Source organism: Barbus barbus (genome assembly GCF_936440315.1).
Source record: "Barbus barbus genome assembly, chromosome: 2".
Classification (NCBI taxonomy): Eukaryota; Metazoa; Chordata; class Actinopteri; order Cypriniformes; family Cyprinidae; genus Barbus; species Barbus barbus.
Window position 1 is genome coordinate 8,522,799 of NC_136730.1, and position 23,060 is coordinate 8,545,858.

At 39.9% G+C, this 23,060-nt stretch overlaps 1 protein-coding gene across 1 annotated transcript; it reads left to right on the top strand.

Moving 5' to 3' along the window:
- Window positions 1-279: 279 nt before the first annotated feature.
- LOC306882564 (high affinity immunoglobulin epsilon receptor subunit gamma-like) lies at window positions 280-5,590 on the top strand. Its single transcript, XM_079437288.1, has 5 exons — window positions 280-452; window positions 2,380-2,477; window positions 3,082-3,114; window positions 4,085-4,114; window positions 4,412-5,590. The coding sequence occupies exons 1-5, from the start codon at window positions 383-385 to the stop codon at window positions 4,472-4,474; spliced, it is 294 nt and encodes a 97-aa protein (XP_079293414.1). The 5' UTR covers window positions 280-382; the 3' UTR covers window positions 4,475-5,590.
- Window positions 5,591-23,060: the final 17,470 nt, after the last annotated feature.

Consider the following 23,060-nt stretch of genomic DNA (forward strand, 5'->3'; position numbering starts at 1 on the left):
TCTTTATTTACACTTAGCAGGTGTTTTTATCTAATGTGACTTGCAAACAAAGAAGGCTACAACTTTACAAGTGCTGAGTGTAAAAGTGCAAACTTGCATGAAGATTCGGTGCATATATACATGTATGTGCTAAATAACTCCAACTAACTGCGCCGAATCAGCATTTCCAAGGATCAGCAGTCTAAAGCAGATCACATGGTTTTCGGCCCTTTTTCCTCTTCGTCACTCAGGGGTGGGGGTGGTTTATCTTGAAAACTGACATATTTTCACCACAACTTCCCTCTTGTCGACCTCTGATGTGCTTTTCACATCTGTTCACTGAAAGTCTTCTTTGGAGGTGAGCGTCCCGTGAGGTTGTACGCAGAAGCAAAGCCAAGTTTTGATGATGATAATGATGAAGGTGGGGTTGCCCTTCTCTCTCCTTTCCATTTGGCTCAGCTTCGGCAGTGCTGGTAAGTGTTATATGTGGTGAGCATTGCGTTTTGTGAATCTTGTGCTGTTACGTCCATACAAGGTTGACACAGTTTTATCAACTAATTTAGGTTTTCAACATTAAGCTGTTTTTTTTTTTTTTTTATCTTTTCATTTTGGAAATATACTGAATAATAATAATTGTAATCATTTAGAAAAACGCAATTAATAATTGTACAGGTAATATATTAACAACTTTCCCTTTTAAGGGAAGGCCTGATGGCTGTACCAAATTTATGGTATATAACAAAATAAAACTTTGCGAGAACAGTGGAAATTTGTCTTTTCAGTTACCTTTTACACTTGATTTATTTTTAGTTTCGAAGTAGTCATTTTGTCTGCTAAACTTGTGACGATAAACACACCGCTTCCTCAGGACTTTTCATAAATGATGAAATAATGCCACCAAGCATGTGCGCTTTGATCACAACTTAAATATGGAAATATGCAGTGATTTTATAAAAGCTTTTTGTTCTGTATTTTGTAAAAGCTTATAAAATAAAGCAAGGGATGTTTAAAAATCCAACGCCCATCTATGTAAATGCTGCAGTCCGGCATTCATAAAAAATAGAAGTTAAGTCTGTAAGTGCCTTGGTTAGTCACATCTATATAAAGTTCACTTTTCACATCTCTTGTTTTCACAGTCCTTACTATATCTGAGCTTTGATGTTTGAAACTTTGTTGCCAGGAAGTAGCCTCTTCTCATTCTGTCAACAAAGCTTGAACCACTCAATATGACTATATACAATGCCAACTGCTTAGCCCAAACCTGCAGTAACAGTGCAGAATAAATACACAACACTTTTCAGTACAGTCACATTGGCTAGTGCAAGTGAAACTAGTGCTGCTACTTAAATCTAGCTAGTGGCGATATGAGTGTTGCTGGTCCACTTCCCTTCTGCATCTCTGTAAATGAGGATGCTATATATATTGACTTAGACAACAGGGTTGAAGGGTTTTTGAGCTTTGTAGTATTTTCTATTCTTGACATTTATAATGCACTTTAATTATCATAGTTACAATGTGGTTGCATGCATGCTAAATCTAATTTCACTGATGCAACACATTTTTGACATCAAGATGAAAGACAAAAATCATGCATTTTGATCAACCAACAGTTTTTTCAATATGTTGAACTATGAATCCATTAAACCTCAAGCTAATAAGACCGCACACTGCATGTGTAGTTTAATACAGAGAGTTTAATTGTAACGGGTTTCACCGTAAGCATGTGGTCAGTGGGATTTTGACTTGTGAATTTACACGAAAAGAGAAGTAACACTATTCTTTAGGATATGATACTCGGTGAGAAACATCACATGCGCTTGCTATTTTAACATCTCAGCACATTTAGGCATTAGTCTCACAAAAGCTCTTTTTTATGTAATTTATTTTATTATTATTATTTTTTAATACCCATGGCTTTTTGCAACATTTTCTGCATATACGTAATTAAAATTATTAATTGTAAAATAATTATTTAAAAATATTATTAAATATTGTGCGATGATCAAATGGTACAATATTCCCAAAAATCATAGTTTATGTATTGATGTCTGATAATTAAAACTTGTTTATAGTTTAAACACAAATGATTTCTTATCTTTCATGCTGTATAAACATTATAAGAGCATAACCAGTTTGATACAATTCTAAAGATTTGATGCAGCAGTTGTTGCTATTTAATAATAACAGCCACAAATTTGCAGAGAATACAAAAAAAATACAGCAGATAAAGAGTATACACTCATATATACAGTAGGAGAGACTTATAAAACTGACTCATGGACCATTTTGTGCTATTATAAAAAAGCATATTTTCAGTGTTAATAATTGTTATAAAATACTTTAACTGTAGCACAATATGTTATGATTTTTCGTTTCCTAATTAACTTCATTTTTTTGAAGATGCGATGAGTTTGAAGGAGCCGCAGATATGCTACATCTTGGACGCAGTTCTGTTCATCTACGGGATTGTTCTCACTGTCCTGTACTGCAGAATGAAGGTACGGTATATTTGAGCAAACTCATCTTTTATTTATTTATTTTTTGTATCTTGAATGTGAAATTATAATATTATTTAATAATTTTTATAAATTCAGTTTGTTTAAAACTAGTCTAAATCTAATATAACTGGCCTAATTTGATTATATGCCATTCTGAAATTATTTGGTAAAAGCAGTTATTAATTTAATACAAACAATATATTTGTCTGGGGTTGGACAAAATAATGTGAACACCTGGTAAATAGGCAGTATTTTTTATTAAGTTGTTTTACCACCATTTGCCTTTAATAGCTTCCAACATTCTTAGATCAGATTCATACAGCTTTGCAATAGTCTCCATTTGAATGTTTTCTATAAAAACATCTGCAGGTGTTTTGGAGGAGGGAATCGGCTTCTAACGCTTGTCTTTGAAACTGTCCACATATAGCAGACAAAGAAAAAATAATCTCAATATGTGTCTATTACTGTAGCCTACAAATGGGAATTCACATTATTACACACACACACACACACACACACACTCTCTCTCTTCTGTAATATGAAATGTATACATCATATTGCAGAAGACTAAATTATTATTATTAATTTGTTCATTCTTTGGCAGATGCGAAGTAAACAAGCAGAAAGATATTCAGGGGTAAGACTGGTTGTTGGTGGACAACAATATCTATCTATCTATCTATCTATCTATCTATCTATCTATCTATCTATCTATCTATCTATCTATCTATCTATCTATCTATCTATCTATCTATCTATCTATCTATCTATCTATCTATCTATCTATCTATCTATCTATCTATCTATCTATCTATCTATCTATCTATCTATCTATCTGGCAATATGTTTGCATATATAAATAAATATTTGCATATATAAATAAATAAAATGCTAGTATAAAACAATGTGCTGGAATGTGAAGTGAACACAACCAGCTGATGGCCAGTATATTCTGAGAACAGCAAATGACATTTATATGACTTAACTATTAATATCCTTAAAGCAACCCAAAGGTGAGCAGCGTACAAGTTTCATGAGGCTCAATCGGTTTCATTTTGCTTACTGTCCTTCACCCCTTTCACACTTTTACATCCTGTCTTGAACTGTCCTTTCTAAAAATGATTATACGTATGTCTGCTTTTCAGCATGAAACCTTTCACACAATATATGTACTCTGCCTGTATGCGGCCTTTTAAATGTATTTCTCTTTTTAATAATCGACACCTTACAGTAAATGTACACTCTTAAAAATATAGCTTCCAAAAGAGGGTTTTTGATTCTATAGAACCATTCTCGCTTCCCCAAAAAGCCTTTCAGTCAGCACTTTTCTTAAATGTACAATTTTTTTTTACAATAAAGAACTTATTGTCCAGTGGAAAGGATCCGTGGCTGTTGAAGGTTCTTCATGGAACCACAGATGCCAATAAAAAAATATATATATTTTTAAGCGGGCAATGCAACAAAGAATACTGTTTGACGATATGTGACGAATATCACTGGGCTTTCAAAAACCTTTGACGCTCTACATGTACATGCATGTACGCATTTCTTTTTTGTGTGTCTGTATTGTTGCAAGCTTTCTAATGTTTTTTTCTGATTGTTTACAGAAGAAAGAAGCCGGCGAAGGGGTTTATGAGGTATTTTTGTTGTGTTGTGGTTGTTCAATACTCTGTGTAGCCATAGTTTAGACCTTTCCTGTGTGTATGTGTATATTCCTCGTTTGTACTTTATTGCATTCCACTGTAAGATCAGTGAAAGACACAGAAAAGCAGGTTAAACATAATTTAATCATATATATCCTGTTATAATGAAATGATAACATGCAGCAATTTCATAGCATTTAACTGATGTACATGAAATTTCTGAAGCCTTGTGGTTGATCTGGTGAGCTTCTATTGAAATGGCGCTGACTTTCTCTCTCCTCCACACCACAGGGTCTCAAGCCTCACGATCAGGACATGTATGAGACCATCAAAATGAAAAAGGGAAAACAATGAGACTCAAGGCAAAAGGAGGGAAGCATGTTTCTGGAAGTAATGCCACTGTCCCAACTGTAAATAAGCTCTCAAAAGAATATTTTATGTTTATGCTGTAATAACGTTTGGTAATCACTTATGTTTGCTGTTTGGCAGGCAGGCAGTCCAGTATTGTTACATGTATTTTTATGTGATTGTTCTACTTTTTTAATAATTTAAATGGTTTAGTTTTTTTTTATTTTTGATGAATGGATTTTTGTTTGCCTTTAAACTACATTTTAAGCTTCTAACATGTATACCGCAGCTGTGTGTGTCACTATTTTTCGAGGCTAACTTCCTGCTCTAGCTTCAACATGCCACCAACACCACAGAGTCCGAGTCATTTCCTGTTTTAAAGAGTACATGAGTGGTCTAACACAGAGTGCATCTGACTTTGACCACAGGTGTGAGAGATGGAAACAGAGCTGCGTTTGGTTGTATAAGTGTGTAGGCCTTTTCTTTCCATCGGGTTAAGAATAAGCTCTCATATTGTTTTGCTGTGTGGCCAAAATATTTTTTTTTTCAGCTACAAGTAGCATTTGAGAACCTATAAACTATATGTGAAAAAAATATACCATTGATGGTCGGAATTTATTTAAATTTATTATGAGTATTGAATTAAATATGCCCAAAATGTAATTATTTCGTCCAGTTATGCTTACATGTTGTGCTTTTTTTGGGCCAATATCTATTACTGTCATCAAGTGGTTTCATTTCCTTTCCACAAAATAGTCAGTTTTCAGTTCTTACATCAATAGATAGTGGTGATGATAAATTTTGTCAAAATTAACAAGAATTCTTTATTATTTGATCAATTTGTAATGTATGTAAGATGCTAAATAATAATAATGAGAGTACTGTATTTAGACAGTGAAATGACATGGTCTTGTTTATTTCAAAATAATCTGTTTTTGGCCTTGCATCAGTAGATTTGCAGACAGTGGTGATGATACACAATCCTTCTATTCTTTTATAATTGAACTTCCAGGTTGTGTTTTATTTGGTCAAAATGAAAAAAACGAAAAATTTCAAGAATATTAAAAGAACATTTTTTGACCTTTTGAAAATGAAAACGAATAAAATGTTTATTTTTATGAATTATTTCCTGCTACTCTATTATTTGCTCATCTTGTAATGTAATCACATTTACAGTAATTAAGATGACAACTCGAGTAAAATTACAGTAAGGTGAAATATAGTCGTCTTTTTTGAGAGAAAAATACTACTTCATGCTGAAAAGTTACAGTGTAGTAGGTCTGAATGTGTGTACATGTATATATCAACAAAACATATTTGGAATCAAATAATAATTCAAATGGATACTTCTTACAAGATTTCACGTTATTTTTCACAAGATTGTCACAACAGCAGCAAATGCGTGATGTTTTGCCTACTTAGTACATAGTTGACATCTACATCTAGCTACTAGTCCAGTCACCTTTATACAATACAGATAGTTTCAAAGCCGCTTTAAAGTAATAAACAGAAAAATAATAGCAAAGTTCATCAATTATGACACAACTTCAATTCAGCTAAGCAAATCTACAAAGACAACGTTATTCAGCGCCATGTCAGTTCAGTTGATTAAATTCAATATCTTCCAGCTTGGTTTTGTTCTCATCCGATAGTGCCGTCAAAGTAGGCATGACATTACCATTGCACATGCCAAACTGAATCAATTACTGCTTCCATCAGCTGTCACTTTATTTTTCTTGAGACAGAGAAAGTTGAGTCTTCGCTCACAGTTGTCAGGTTTCCAAACAATCTTTTTTTTATTAAACACGCCACAGTGCTGATCCACAGGAGGACACTGTGGCTCCCCCTCAGATGACCAGCCTTTATATTCTACATTGTTTCCATCGACCCAAAACCAATGACCAGCTACGAACCTTAGGCCAATCCACACATCGTCCACATCGGCTGGCGCGCTCTTATTCTTCGCCTCTATCATCATCAGATCTGAGGTTAGGCCGGCCATATCAATGTGGTTTTGTCTGCAGTATTCCAGGGCCTCAATCCATGTGTTTTCCTTCTGCACCAGGATCAGCTCAAAGACTTCCATACAATAGAATGTTATAGATAAAAGGCAAGTGGCATCATGCAACCTACCATTTGATTTTAGGACCGTAGCACACTGTTCATGCAAAGCATCAGGTTGTCCCACGTCCCACATGATAGTAGATGCATTCTCACCTCCGCTCCATTTCCACAGCAGTGGGCTTTGGGAATCTCTCTGAAGTCCAATCCAGAAATATTCAGAAGTGATCTTTGGATTCGCAGCGAGTAGCTTCAGTTCTATGTTGCTGGCGGTGGACAGGTCATCATGGTGATTTCTGCAGTACTTCTGTGCATCTGTCCATGTCATGCTCTCATTCACATAAATGTGTTGTCTGTAGAGACTGGTGTTCGCAATAAAGAGAGACAAAACCAGAAACACAGTTACTGTAGCCTTCATTGCCATACTGTCAATGTATCCGGTGATGGAACAAGAGAAGAAATGTGATGTTTTCAAGTCAGCATTTATTTATTAACAACAATTTGATACCACACCTCTCCAATGATTTCCTCAATAACAGAAAAAGCAGTCCTGACCAATTACAGAATTGGCCCTTCCTCCTCTTTTGTCCCATATTGCACACCTCACCACTGGAAGCAGTATGCCTATATATATCACAGGACAAAAACAAAATGTGATTTGACTTACAAACATGTGAAGGAAGTGGAAATGAACTCTGGATCTTTCATTTTGTAATTTGCATACATCAACCCTCTTCATTTCCATCTTCAACCACTCAAAACGTATGAACATTTCCAGAAAAAAACTGCACCACGGCATAAAAAAATTAAACAGATATTTGTGACTTCTGACTTTTTTCCCCTCACAATTCTGAGTTTATATCCCACAACTGTAACTTTTTTTCTTGTAATCGATCCTTCCTTAGTTACTAGTGCTACGTCTGACAAGCCATTGCATTCATTACGACACATCATGTTGTCATGCAGTGAAAAATACATTGTGGAGCAAAGACGACACTGACAACAAGCTCGCAGATAAGACAGAGCAGGTTACTTCGGGTATGAAACAAAGTCTTAGCTTTCAAATTTTGTCATTTTATTAAAGAAATTCAAACAATAAATACTGTTTTATGGCTCTTTAATGTGTCGTGGCAAATCGCTGTAGTGCCTCAGTTCAAGCAGCACATGAACCGATCATTATTACTAGTTATAGCATGGAATAAACATGAATGAACAAGGTATCTTGTTTCAACAGCTGAAAGACGTCAATACTTACAATTTTTTTATTTCAAGTCCACCGACGTTATTCTACTCTCCTGTCTGGTTTGTTTGTTTGTTAGACAAAATGGCAGATTCAGTGTGGTTGTTATTATCAGATCTCCTGTCAATCAAACTCCTGGTGAAGGGTCAGAATCATGAGAATCAATGAGAATTGTGAGGAAAACAATGTCTGAAATCTGAGCTGATATTTTGCAGTTTTAAATTGCGAGGAAATTGTGAGATAAAAGTCACAATAACCTTTTTCATTTTTTAAATTCATGGCGTTAATAAGTTTCCATATACTGTATCCAAATGAAACATCTACTAAAATAAAAAAAATTAGGGAGGGATTGGATTGGATGGTCAATTTTAGTGATATATGTTGCATCTGAGCCTGATTTGACCCATTTATACATGTGTTACAAAAAACATTGTGGTTTCCTGTCTGTATGAATGCCAGCGTCAGTGGAAATGAGGATCCATCACAGAGGGCAAACCAGCATGTCTATTCATATAAAAATGAGGATACATAGAATTACTGTATTTCACTAATGTTCTAATCCATTCTCAATATTTATCATTAAAGTTTATTAAATTTTCCATATCAACTTTTTCTTTTGTCTTGCTTGCTCTTACTTTACATTTACTTTGTCACTATTAAAATCTATCCTTCTTAATCTTAAGATACATCTAGCATTTGAGGATTGCATAATATTAGAAAAGACCTTTACTTTGTTAACATAAGCAGGGTTAACAATGCTTTCGGGGATACTGTAGCCTAAATAAAGGTGGCATTAAAATACTGGGCATTTTAAACATGGGACGAGAGGCAAATCAGAAGATGCAAAGAAAGATCATTTAACCTTTAAATTTCAGGACAACACAATTAGACAAATTCAGATTTCCCTCAGAGACAAGTTTAATGGTAAAATGCTTCCACATATGTAAAAACAGGATTTGGTTACTTTGCAAATTTTCCTGCACACATCTGACATGAAGAATCTCTGTAAGTGAAATGTGATTCAACACACTGTGTACGATCTTTCAAAGCAGTTACTAACAATGACGGAATGCTTTAAACACATTGATTTCACAAATGTTATTTCTCATTTATTACTTAAATGAAGTGCATTTTAATGTATTTCGATCGAGATGATTGATAATATAAAAGCAACAAATTAGGAAAATTAGGAAATTACACTCTGACACTGGGGGATTTCCTTTATGTAGAAACTTTTTTTTCCTGCTGCGTCTCATTCTGCTTTATAGTTCCCCATTTGGTGAATCAGTAGGCCTGTGTTATGAACATTCAGGCACCGACTTTAGACACTGCAGCACGATTACGCAGTCCTGCATTAAAAAATATCACATCAACAATATCTTTGTTTATTATGTATCTTTATTTCTGTTCAAATTTAGGCTATTTTTCCCCTATGTCTCAGTATCATCCATCCAATCTTTTACGTTTACTATTTAACTAGGCATACCTTACGCCATTTCCTTCATAACATCATTGTTTGGGAAGTGACCAAAAGCAACAGCCTAAGTAGTCTCTCATTATTTTCTTTAATTTGTTGGCTAGTCTTAATTTGTTATTTTATATCATTTTCATCTACATTTGTTTTGAGTTGAATATGTTTGCATGCATGTGCACGTTATAAATTACAAAAATCATCAGTGTTCGTGAGAGAAGTAGAGATTGGACTGATAAGTAATCGAATCGTTCTTTTGAATCTTTTCATTTTTGGGTGAATTATTTTAATAACTATTCCAACTTATCCAATGCGAGAGTGAGTGAAGTGGTTCATATCATTTTGCTCACCACTTTCTGAATCAAAAGAGTGCTTTTTGATTGGCTGTTGTATGGAACATAGATTATGATTCCGTTATGGGTCAACATCTTTAATATACTCTTTAATAAAATAGTGTCAGATTTAATAACTGTTTATTTTCATTAATATTATTAATGTTGTTGTTTTTACTCCTTTGCTTGGTCTTATATCTTGTAGCCTCTATTAGAAATTAACTATAAAACAAGATTGGTACCAGTTACAATTCAATAATGATTGTATAGTTTAGGCTTGTTGTCATTATTACTCAAATAAATCAGGTTTTTCATTTAATTTAATTTATTGAGACGGAGTAAGTTTAATCTCTGCTCACAGTCCACAGGTTTCCAACCCATACTATTACGGTTCAGAACTGCACAGCGCTGATTCATGGGAGGAGACTGGAGCTCTCCACCTGAAGACCAGCTCTTATATTCGAAAGCTTCTCCATTTGCCCAAAACCAGTGACCAGCGATAAAGCGCAGACCATCTGTCAGGGCTGCTGTGCTCTTATCTTTTGCCTTTGCCATGATCCTATCTGAGTTCAGTACAGTCAGATCGTTGTAGTTTTGTCTGCAGTATAGCAGGGCCTCTTCCCATGTACTTTTCTGCTGTACCAAGATCAGCTCCATGTACTCCATACAATAAAATGGTTTAGTCTCATCACAATCAACATCATGCACTTTAGAAGAGGACCTTTTGACAGCACAACAATTCATTATAATAATTTGGTCGGTCTTCGTCCCAGTTGATATCAGTTGCAACTTCACCTCTGGTCCATCTCCATGGCAACATCTATCTTCTCCTAAGTCCAATCATGGAGATTTCTCAGTGATCTGCGGATTATTAGAGAGCGACTGCATTTCTTCATTGCTTACAGTGGACAGGTCATCATAGTAATTCTTGCAGTAGGACTGTGCATCTGACCATTTCATACTGTGGTTCACATAATGGTGTTGTTTTCTTTGGAGGCTGGTGTTCAGTCCAAAAAGACTCAAAAACAGAAATATTTTAGCCTTTGGTGCCATATTGCCAAAGTATCCAGTGTTTTAACATCAGCAGGAATGCCCAAAGTGAGGACCAAAAAATTGTCCTGGCTCTTCCTAGCAATAGAATGGGAGTAGGTGGGTGTTTTTGTCCAAAAGTAGTCAAATAAAATGCATCCACCATATTAAAACGTGCCTCACACAGCTCCAGGGGGTGAATAAAGGTCTCCTGTAGCGAATAGATGCATTTTATATAAAATAAAAAAAACTTATTTAAAATTATATAAACAGTTTTGTGTAACTTCCACTGACTGGTGTACACGTTCACGAAAGACTGCCTTTCTGGCATATGACATTGGACGCCAGTCCAGCATATGCATGTGTGAGTCTCGCGAAACCCAACGTTCGCTTACAGGAACAAAGGAAGCAAAGTTTCCTTACTTTACCAAAGGTCTCCTCTTGTCTTATATCGAAATCCTCTGACATTCTTTACAAATCCTCAATTTGTACTTCTAATACTTGACTGGCGTTTTGTTTTGTTCTCTCTCCATCCCACTTCCGAGTTCGTCACGGGGAAGTCGTGGCCTAATGGTTAGAGAGTCGGACTCGTAATCCAAAGGTTGCGAGTTTGAGTCTCGGGCCGGCAGGAATTGTAGGTGGGGGGAGTGAATGTACAGCTATCTCTCCACCCTCAATACCATGACTGAGGTGCCCTTGAGCAAGGCACCGAACCCCCAACTGCTCCCCGGGCGCTGCAGCATAAATGGCTGCCCACTGCTCCGGGTGTGTGTTCACGGTGGGTGTGTGTTCACTGCTGTGTGTGTGCATGTTGGATGGGTTAAATGCAGAGCACGAATTCCGAGTATGGGTCACCATACTTGGCCGTATGTCACTTCACTTTCACTTTAATCATCGGCGTATGCGCTACGTCTACATCCTACGTCAGGGGTTCTCAACATCTACATTCAAAGGTCCAAATCTGGAAAATTAATCAATGTCAAAAGGGCCGGACCAGGGGTGCGTTTCCCAAAAACAACTATGGTCGCAAGTTCCGTCGTTACCAATAGCGTTCAATGGAACTAACCACCATTGTTAGCTAATGATGCTTTTGGGAAACAATTGGTTGTTACCCAGAACAATTGGTTGTTACAAAACTTGTTTTTAATAAACATGGAAAACAAATCAACAATTTATTGGAAAAATAAATGGCCTTTTGCATTCAAAATACATTAATAACAAGTGCAAAAGTGACAAAACGACCTAGGTTACGTATGTAACCCAGGTTCCCTGAAGGGAACGAGAGCTGCGTCAAAACGCATATGGGAACGCCATCAGCGTAACCGACGCTCTGAATATCGTCTACAACAAGTCCAATAGAAGGGCGAGGCGTCACGGGCGGGGTGACGTCACGGCCAGGAGGTATATAAGCACGTGAGGCAGAGCCCGCGTCAGCTTCATGTCATGAAGCAAGCGCTGGCAGGGATGCCGGAAGTATGGCTTCGAGACGCAGCTCTCGTTCCCTTCAGGGAACCTGGGTTACATACGTAACCTAGGTCGTTCCCTTCCAGGAACGTCGAGCTGCGTCAAAACGCATATGGGAACGCTATACCAACGCCGCCAGACTGACAAGTCCCTGCCTGATGTCAGGCCAAGAGGACAGAAGAGCCTGTAGTGGCTCGGATGTCGAGGTCGTAACCTGGCGAAGTCAGGGGCGTGGACTACCCAGCAGCGTCTGTCCAGAAAGGCCTTGAAGGCCGCCATACCTCTGGTTGAGTGCACTCTGACTCCCACGGATGGGCAAGCCCAGAGGCCTCGTAAGCAAAATTGACAGCATCCACCATCACTTACTAAGAGTGGGCTACCAAGCCCTACCCTCTTAGGCGGACCAAGGCCCTCGAGCAGTTGGTCCGACTTCCTCCACAGAGCAGCTCTGTGGATGTACGTGCCCAGTGCTCACACTGGACACATACGGTTGTGCTACTCCTGGCCGAAGGGAGGAGGACAGAGGCCTGGAGTACGACCGGCTGTGGTATGACCGTCAGAACCTTCGGTACGTACCCCATTTTTCAGGGGTAGAGAGACTTTCGCCGAACCGGGCACACAGTCAACATCGAAGGGGCCGCAGACAGGGCCTGAAGGTGATCACCCTCCTCAGAGAATGATGCTAACCAGAAGACGGTCTTGGAGGTGAGGAGTCTATCTGTTATCTCCTCGACATGCTCAAAGGTGTTCACACCGAGCCTCAGAACCGCAGCCAGATCCCATGTGGGGACGTGATCGTACAGGAGGCCTCAGCCTCCGCGCACCGGAGGAAACATGTAACTAGGGGGTATCTGCCCACTGGCTGGCCACCGATAAGGGCGTGGTATGACAAATAACTGCCACGTAGACCTTAGTAGTGGAGTGGGTTAACCCTGCGGAGAATCAGGCCTGCAGGAACTCCAGAACTGCACTAACTGGGCAGTTGACTGGGTCAAGGTGGCGGTCTCCGCACTTCAACGTACAGTTTCCTCGTGGAGGGAGCTCTGGATTAAAGGAGGGTCTCGACAACCTAGTCGATAGACCGGAAGCTATGAGTTGCGCCTGCTCAGAGGCCAAACCCACAGCTTCCATAGCTCCGGGCGAGGGTGCACATAGGTGCCCCCGGCCTGTGAGAGGAGATCTCTCCTGATCAGTACCGGCCACGGAGTGCCGTCAAGGAGAGAAATCAGGTCCGAGAACCAAACTCGGCCCGGCCAGAACGGTGCTACTAACAGTAGACTGACCGCGTCCTGGCGCACTCTCGCCAGAACTCCCAGGAGCAGAGCGATCGGGGAGGGAAGGCGTACAGACGGGGCATCGGCCGCGTCTGTACCATAGTATCCAGTCCCAGAGGAGCTGGAGGAACTAAAGAAAACCAGAGGGGACATTACGCTGACTCTGGAGTCGCGAACAGGTCTACCCGTGCCTGGCCCAACCTTCGAAATCTGCTTCACCCCTCGAGGTGAAGCATCCATTCCCCGGGCCTCAGCCCCTGTCTCGACAGAACGTCTGCTCCTACATTGAGATGTAAGAGACCACTGCCGTGCTGTCGGTGCGGACCAGCACGTGGTGATCTCTCAGGTCCGGGAGGAAGTGCTTGAACGCACGGAACACAGCTAGAATCTCTAGCTGGTTGATATGCCACGTCAAGTGGCGACCACTCCACAGACCGCGGGCAGGGTGGCCACTCATGACCGCACCCCAACTGGTGAGGGAGACGTCCGTCGCTAAGGAAACACGGCGACAAGGAGCTCCCGGCACCAGGCCCTAGGACAAGAACCAAGGTTTCCTCCACGAGTCTAAGGCACGGTTTCTCCATACAATGGCGTGATCCTTGACAATGCGAAGCGAGTCTCCCCTCAGGGAGACCCCCTTGGTCTTGAGCCACCACTGTAGGGGCCTCATGTACAGCAGGCCAGAGGGAATCACACTGGACGCAGCTGCCATGAACCCAAGCTGTCTCTGCTTAACAGTGAATGGCTGGCCTTCTCGCACTCTCTCGACTGCCGCGAGGATCGACTCGATCCGAGCAGGGGATAACCGCGCCTGCGTCGTGGTCGAATCCCACACCACGCCTAGATAAGTGGTTCTCTGAACTGGAGAAAGCACACTCTTCTTGGCATTTAGTCTTAACCCCAGATCTTTCATGTGGGCGAGAACGACATCTCGATGCCGAACCGCCAACCGCTCTGATTGAGCGAGAATCAACCAATCGTCGATAAAATTGAGTATGCGGATGCCCTGCAGTCGCAACGGGACCAGTGCCGCATCCACACACTTGGTGAAGTGCGGGGTGAGAGTGCTAGGCCGAAGGGAAGAACCCGATACTGACACGCTTTGCCCCCAAAAGCGAACCTCAGGAACTCCCTGTGAGAGGGAAAGATGGGTACATGGGACAAACGTCCTAGAGGTCTGTCGTGACAAATCAGCCCTTGGACCCGATTTGGAACACGATCTGCCTAACTGTGAGCATCTTGAACTTCAGCTTTCTGGCTGAGAGGTTCCGAAACTCAAAAACCAGTATGGGCCTCAGCCCCCCATCCTTCCTTGGAACAATGAAGTATCGGCTGTAGAAGCCGGCGCGAGTCTCGTGAGGAGGAACCACTCGATGGCTTCCTTCCTTACTAAATTCTCGACTTCTTGTTCCAGAACCAGAGCCTGCTCGGGGCGGACCATAGTCACGCAAACCCCGTTGAACGGCGGAGGTGGCCCATCGAACTGGATGGAATAACCATGCTCTACCGTCCGCAGGACCCAAAGAGACACATCTGGCAGCCGCTGCCAAGCCGCTAGATGATCTACTAAGGGAATCAGTCTCTCGAGACTGACCTCTGGTGTCAGAGATATGGCCAGACCACTGTCTTGCTGCGGCTCTCCGGAGGAAGACGCGGTCTCTGGCACTTGAGGCGAGTTTCTCAGACCCGCAGTCACAACCGGCGGGGGACTCTGAGAACAGCACTCGCTGGGACCTACTGTGCCCTGGAACTGCAGGGTTGACAGACAGATCCCCGGAGGACACCGAGGGGAGACGGTCACCGTGTGCCGCGGTGTAAGCCGCTCCACCCCAGTAGGGGTCGTCCTCCGCAGTCCTGGGGCTCGCCCATCAGGACCTCTGAACGAACCAGACCCTGCCAGGCAGGACCCAAAGAGACGCATTCGGCAGCTCACTGCCCAATGATCTACTAAGGGAATCAGGCTCTCGAAACTGACCTCTGGTGTCAGAGAAATGGCCAGACCACTGTCTTGCTGCGGAAGTCCGGATGATTTGTTTCAAAACCTGCTTAAAACGCATATAAATGATAAGCTTAGCCTACATCTTGACGCGCCAAAAGATTTAAATATTTCTTCCGGATTATCTCCCAACCCTTAGGCCTAAATGAATAGTCTATATAGAGTTGCATGGTGTATGCAATGGTGCCAGATGAGACACGTCCCATGTCCATCTGTCATTCAGTTTGTAGCTGTACTTTCCTCTTAGGGTCACTGAATTTTGAGGTTCAAAGGAAGCATAACATGTGCCGGTTCTCACACACATACACAATCCCCTTCCCTCAGCTTTGGAATTTATGGTTTCCGTTTTATATCCAGGTATACTTTCATTTTTAGTTGTTTCTTCTTTACTTTTGTTCTCGGTTTCCTTGTAGCAGGGGTCATGTTGCATGGCGTGAGAATTGACAACTTTGTTCTCTTCTTTCTTCCGAACAAAAGCTTAAAAGGAGATGTTCCTGTAGTCGTGTGAGTAGCTCTGTACGTTTGCAAGAATTCTACCACAAAGTCCATGGAGCTCTTTCTCTTTGTACAGTCAGAATAGCATCCTTCAGTACCTTGTTCCAACGCTCAACTGCTCCATTTCCTTCGGGATGGTATATGGAGGTGCGAATGTGCTTGACATCTCTCTGTAGGATATGTTTAAACTCCGAAGAGAGGAATTTAGGGCTGTTGTCAGTAACAATATCCAGTGGATTCCCCTTTTGGCTGAAGACCGATGTCAGAAAACTCGTAACTGTCTCTGCTGCCACGTTTGATGTGAATGCCACTTCTGGCCATTTCGAGTAATAGTCAATTAATGTAATAGCATATATGCAGCTAGCAGGACCTACCTCAAAAGGACCCACCACATCCATGCCAAGTTTCTGCCAAGGGCCTGCTGGATAATGAACTGGAGTCAGCGGTGCATGTGTGGTTCTAGCTGTCTTATCGTGAATCTGGCAGGTGACACAGGTTGCAATGGTGGACTGTACTTGTAAATCCATCTTAGGTCAACAATATAGCTCTCTCAGCCTTTGCTTGGTCCTCTCCCAATTCCTTGATGGCTCTCGTGAGCTAGAGTGACCAACTTTGAATGTAAACTGAGTGGTACAATCAACCTGTGTATTCCCCTCAACACAAATGAGTCATGAATAGACAGTTCATCTCTTACCGGAAAGTAAGGAATCACGTCATCCGGCAGTGTTTTAGCTGTTTCCGGCCAACCGTTCTCAACATACTTGTGGAGTTTGGTGAGCTCTGGGCAGGACTCAACAGAAAACTCAGTCAGCAGCACAGCTGTTAGCAATCTGTTCACAGCAGCTACAGTTTTTGGTTCAGAGTCCACATCAGGTTTAGTTTTATTTGGCATGGGCAAGCGTGACAAACAGCCTGCAACCTGGTTGTCAGTGCCACGCTTATATCATATTTAAAGCAAAGTAATCTGGCAGACCATCTGGCTACTCTCAGTCCGGTCCTTCCCATACCTTTAGTAGTCAAGAGAGTAGTCAATGCTTGATGATCTGACCTCAACTTGAATTTGATGTCCCACAGATACGTTCTCCAATGCTCAGTGGTCCAGACGCAAGCAAGGGCTTCTTTTTTTGACTACTGAATATTTCCTCTCTGTAGAGGTCAGGGCTCTGGAAGCGAAAGCCACTGTCCTTTACGATTTATCTGGATGGCACTGTTCAGGATTATTTACATAGAGACACAATAATGTGTAGGTAATGCCAGCCGAACAATTTATTATTGCATATGCATAACATGGTTAACAATGCATGAATGTTATATAAATAATTAAATCTTATATATAGTGAATAATATCTAACAATACGTGGATTAGGATACATTCATAGAAATGTATGCACTTTGACATTTCGTAATGCAACCATAGAACGAAACCCAAAAGCTGCATTCTCATAATTGCCAGTAGAGGACGTAGAAAAATAGGCTGCATACAATACAAGGTCATGTCATGCTTTTAAGTGCCTTGATCAGTCACACATAAACTAAACATCTGTGATGTATATGATTTTTATGTTTCTCTCTGTGTGTGTGTGTGTGTGTGTGCGTGTGTGTGTGTTTGTAGTGTTTTTATATAAGGGGAAACCGCAACTACTCTATTCAAATAAATTGAATGCTGGAAAAAAAGATTTAAAAAAAGAACTTACAACATTATGTGCATTTTTTTAAAGTAAAATTTATTCTTGCAATATTTTGCCAGTTGCTTAGTCATGCAGTTAACATCTAACATTACCAATAAAACAATGTATTTATCTGCATCTTATGGAACACAAAAAATGAGTTTCTCCTGACAGTTTTTGGGGGTCCAAACCTTTCTGTCTCTATCCAGAGCTCCACAGCGCTGATTCATGGCAGGACACTGCACCTCTGTCTCGTCAGACCAGGCCTTGTATTCAAGATCACCTCCATTCACCCAGAACCAATGGGCCACCAGAAAGCACAGGCCAGTCCAGATGTTAACCGTCTGGGAAGTTTTAGCCATTTTCACCACTAGACCCATAATCGTACTGGAGTTTATACTAGCCAGGCTAGTGTTCCATTCTACGCAGTATCCCATGTCTTGTTCTCCTGGATTAGGTCTAAATCCATCATACAATAAAATGTTAATTGTCCTCTGCAATCATAATTATGTAGTTTTTTAGTGTATTTTCTTATTGCCACACAGTTTTCACCTTACTGAGATCATTGAAGCAAATCCCATTCGTCAATTGTTGCAGGTGCGCCGTTAGATCACATCCACCCTGAGTTCTTAATATCTCTCTGAAGGCCACAATAGAAAAAATCTTCAGTGACTTCTCAGTTTTGACTGGTGATAGTGGACAAGTCATCGTAGTGTTTTCTGCAGTACTCTTGTGCATCTTTCCAATTCTTTTTTTGATTGACAAAAATGTGTGATCTATAACTGGAGTTCAGTCCAAAGAGAGTCAGAAAAAGGAGTGTCGTGATCATAGTCTCCACATCCATAGCTGATCTCCCAATGCAGCCTCCCTGCACACTCAGCTGAAGATCACCTTCACTCTATTATACGTCTTACCACACCTCTCGATATACAACAGGAAGACTCAGACCAATGAAAGTATTCGACTAAATAAATTGCAAATATTAAACAAATCTTTATACACACAAAGGAAAATGCCACACCTCCAAGCAAATTAAAAAAAACAAACAAAAGCAAACTACATTTATATGTTATAGGACAAGGCAGTACAGGATTGGAAAAGAAAGAAAGAAAGAAAGAAAGAAAGAAAGAAAGAAAGAAAGAAAGAAAGAAAGAAAGAAAGAAAAAGAAAGAAAGAATAAAAAAGATAAATTAATAAAAAAAAGGAAATAAATGAAAGTGTAAATGAAAACAGTCAGTATTGGGTAAGTTACTCTAGTAAGCAATTAATTACTCACTACTAATTACATCTTCAGCAGTGTAATTCGATTACTGTACTAATTACTCTCTATGAAGTATTGCCTTACTAATTACTAAGTACTTTCAGAAGCCATATCAACCTTGACCAGTACAAGAATACAAGGATAAAGATGAAACTGATAAATAATATAAAATAGCATAAATTATTCTTGAACTAACCAGAGTATTTAAAGGGAGAAGGTTACAGTATATTAAAAACATACATTTTAAAATTAGATGTTATATTTTGATTTTAAATAATCCACTATTTCTATCTTAAATAGAACTGTCAATGGTCCATACTTAATTGCAATTACTTTATATATAACTGTGAGTGAATTAAACAAATAAGTGTAACTGTTTACATGTGTGAAATGCAATGTAAATTACAAAATAATGTAATTTTGTAATTGCCAGTTTGGCAGGATAGATCGCATTTGTGTGGAGTCTCAAAACTCTTAAAAATAAAGGGTGTTTAAAAGAAGAACCTTTTTAGGTGACACCCAACTCTACTTGCCACTTAAACACCCAACGAAATCTTTGGCTTCCCTCTTAGCGTGTTTAGACAATATAAAAAATTGGATGGCAAAACATTTCCTAATGCTAAATGAAGAAAAGACTGAGGTTATTGTTTTTGGCCAGCCAAAAGACTCTACTAAATCACTTTTAGACGTAAGCCCATTGGCACCATATTTTAAAACATTGGTAAGAGATTTAGGTTTTCAAATTGATGATAATTTAAAAATGGAAAAGCAAATAAATTCTGTGGTACGTGCTTGCTTTTATAATCTGTGCCTCATAGCTAAAACCAAAAAACTTTTGTCAAATGCCGACTTCGAAAGAGTTATTCATACATTTGTTTTGTCACGTCTGGATTTTTGTAATTCTCTGTATGGGGGCGTCTCCGCTGCATCCTTGGCTCGATTACAATCAGTCCAGAATGCGGCAGCGAGGCTTCTAAAAAGGGTAAAGAAATTTGACTATTTCCCCAGTACTTGCAAACTTGCGCTGGCTCCCTGTTTGTTTTAGAGTTAAATATAAGATTTACATTTTTGTATATAAATTATTAAACAACCAGGCACCACTGTACCTCACAAACCTCTTGACACCTTATAACCACCCTAGAGCCTTGTGCTCAGAAAACTATAAACTTCTGGTAGTGCCTAGGACAATTCGTCATCAAAAAGGCGATAGAGCTTTTTCAGTAATGGGGCCGAGATTGTGGAATGAGTTGTCGCTACATATCAGGTTTGCTAAATCTCTGTCAATGTTTAAGAAACTTCTGAAAGCTCACTTTGGGGTGGCAGTTTATGTGAGTTAAACTGCATAGTAGATTATATGTGATTGTCAGATTGTCTATATGTGTGTGAAGGTGTTTTGGTTGTTTGCTTTTATGTAAAGCACTGTAGGCAACCCCTGGGGTTCTTTTAGTAGTGCTATATAAATAAATAAACCAAACCAAAGAACCATTCAGTCAAAGGTTCTTTAGAGAATCATCTCTTTCTTACCTTTTCATAATCTGAAGAACCTTCTTTCGCCACAAAGAACCTGAAACAGAAAGGTTCTTCAGATGTTAAAGGTTCTTTATGGAACTACAAAAAAGGTTCTTCTATGGCATCATGAAGCACCTTTATTTATAAAAGAGTGGACAGTGCACCCCAAAATTAAAATTCTAGGCTACTTTACTCACCCTAGTGTTATTTAAAAAATGTATTACGTTCTCTCCTCTGTGGAAAATAAAAGAATATGTTTGAAAATCATTTAGGTTGTCGACTGTCATTGTATTGCATGTATTGTATGGCTAAAATATCCATTTAAGGTTGTCCACATCAAATCAAATCAAATGTACAAATAAAGTGTTCCAGACTTGTCCTTTCTTGTCCTTGAGGAACAAACAAATTCATGGGACTCTACAATTTTATAATGTTTCTTCAGCTTTCATGTTCTCCATTCAACCACACCATTCTATGAAAGACACTCTCTAGCTGGTTCAGATTCTTTCAAAACTGTAAACATCATATTTACCATTCACAGTATTTAAGAAGGATTTTTTCTCTCTCTTTTTACAGTATCCTGGCCAAAGTAAATAAATTTGCACTTTGTGGGTAACAGACAACAGGCGGTAATAACTTTCATTATTAAATCCTTAACAAGCATTATACAATGCTTAACAGATCATTAATTAATATGTATTCATATGGCTAGAAATATGAGATAATGTGCTTGTTAATGTTTACAAATCAACTTAAGCATTACCTAATGATTGTCACGTGTTGGTTTCAGTTTAGTTCCTGTTTGTCCTTATTTGGTCGGTTTCCTTTCAGTAGTTAATCATCCTTTATTCCATTCACCTGTGTTATATTAATCATCTCGTTTGTTCCTTTGTTCCAGTCCCTTTATAACTCATCAGTTCTCTCTTGGTTTATGTTTATAATGGTATAGTGTGTTGATGCCTATTAAAACTTTCATCTACTCCGTGTTCGTGCACCTACCTCTACAACCGTGTCAATGATTAACAGATTATTATTTTATTTTAAATTAAAATGCTTATACAGCAAATGTCATTAAACAGTTAATTAAAATCATGCACTTCTGAAAAATCTACAGAAGATTTAACAGATGTTATACTACGCTTAAAAGCGTTTGTTAATGCACAACACTTTTGCTGCTATTGAGGTGTGATATGAGTAGGGTTAGGGACAGGTTTGATGGGATGGGTCGGTTTAAGGGTTGATTAAGGTATCAGAAGTGTACTGGGCTCAATTTGATTACTAAATGGGAAGACAGTTCAATCTGTTTATATTCAATTGTTTTGATAAATAAGTGTAAGATTTAGACACTTCGATAAACTGTAAAGCTGATGCCGTTTGTCTGGAAAAGAGCAGGGCCACAGTCTGAAAAGACAAAGAACTCTTGTGAGAATGCAACTATTCATGTTGATGTAGCTAAAATTACTATGTAATTACAAATGCACAAACAACCGATTGGCATTTCAGCCTTAAATTTTAGCTCATGGAGATCTTAATAAAATGGAGTCAGATTAGATAATTAAATGGAGTCAAGATTAGAGTTTAATTTAAAGGGTATTATGCCTCTTTTACAAGATGTAAAATAAGTCTCTGATGTCCCCAGAGCGTATATGTTAAGTTTTAGCTCAATATATCCCACAGATAAATTTTTATAGCTTGTTAAAATTGCCACTTTTAGGGTATGTGTTACGGGGCTGACGAGACGTGAGACGTGCGGCTCCATATGCAAACCTTTATTCTAAAACATGGTCAGTAAACAGGCAGGGTCAGATAGTGGCAAACAGGTATGGCAAGGGCAAGACAAAGCAGTCCGTGGAGCAAGCGTGGGTCGACAATCAACGAACAGTATCCAAAGGGGCAAGGCAGAGAGATAATCCAGAGACGAGAGCAATAAGTCCAAACGGGGAGCGAACAGAGTCCAAACGGCAGAGGCTAAGGGTAAATCCAGTAAACACGGGCAGGGTCAGACACGGCAGGAAAACAAGGCAAGACTAAGACTAGGACTAGGACTAGGACTATGGCTCTGTAAAGTTGCTATCGCTTGGGGAGTGATAAATGCTAACAATTACAGAAACTGAACAGAAACACGGAAGGCACGGTAAAGCAGCTAGCGAAGAGCACTAAATGCAGATCAATACTCGGCCCTGAGCAAGAGCAAGTCCCAGGCTTAAATAGAGAGTGAGTGATTGTGAAATGAGCATCAGGTGTGTGTGATGTGTGAATGGTGACAGCTGTGATCTGTGCAATGCATTGTGGGAAATGGAGTCCAGTGTGTTGTGAGTGAAAGTCAATGTGGTGAACGGGTGACCTCTGGTGGTGGTTAACCGGGAGAGCATGGACCAGATTCGTGACAGTATGAGCCAAAATGCGCTGAATTTGAGTATGTTGCTTTAAATGCGAATGAGCTGTTGCTCCCTGAGAAGAGGGCGGAGCTTCATGAACTCTCACTTACTGTGATCCAGTAATCCATCGACATCCGTTTCAAGATGGTGGCACTCCTTGGCGTGCAGCTACTGTCACGGTTTATGAATCCATTGTGTTCTTCATGTCACGCGTACTTGTGTAGGTCTGTGTGTTACATGTCTCCTTGTGTTTCTGGTAATTGTCATTGTTCTGATTTGGTTTCTCCCATTGTCTCCCCCCATCGATCTGTCTGATTTGGTTTAGCCCTCATTATTTTGTATCCCCGTCACCTGTTCTCATTACCCTCTCCAGCTGCTGCTCATCTTCTCTTGGCTACTTTAACTCACTGCAATC

Coding starts and splice junctions, on each gene's coding strand:
- LOC306882564 (XM_079437288.1), top strand. CDS start 383: ATGATGATAATGATGAAGGTGGGGTTGCCCTTCTCTCTCCTTTCCATT. Junction 2,478..3,081: donor TCCTGTACTGCAGAATGAAG/GTACGGTATATT, acceptor ATTCTTTGGCAG/ATGCGAAGTAAACAAGCAGA. Junction 3,115..4,084: donor AAGCAGAAAGATATTCAGGG/GTAAGACTGGTT, acceptor GATTGTTTACAG/AAGAAAGAAGCCGGCGAAGG.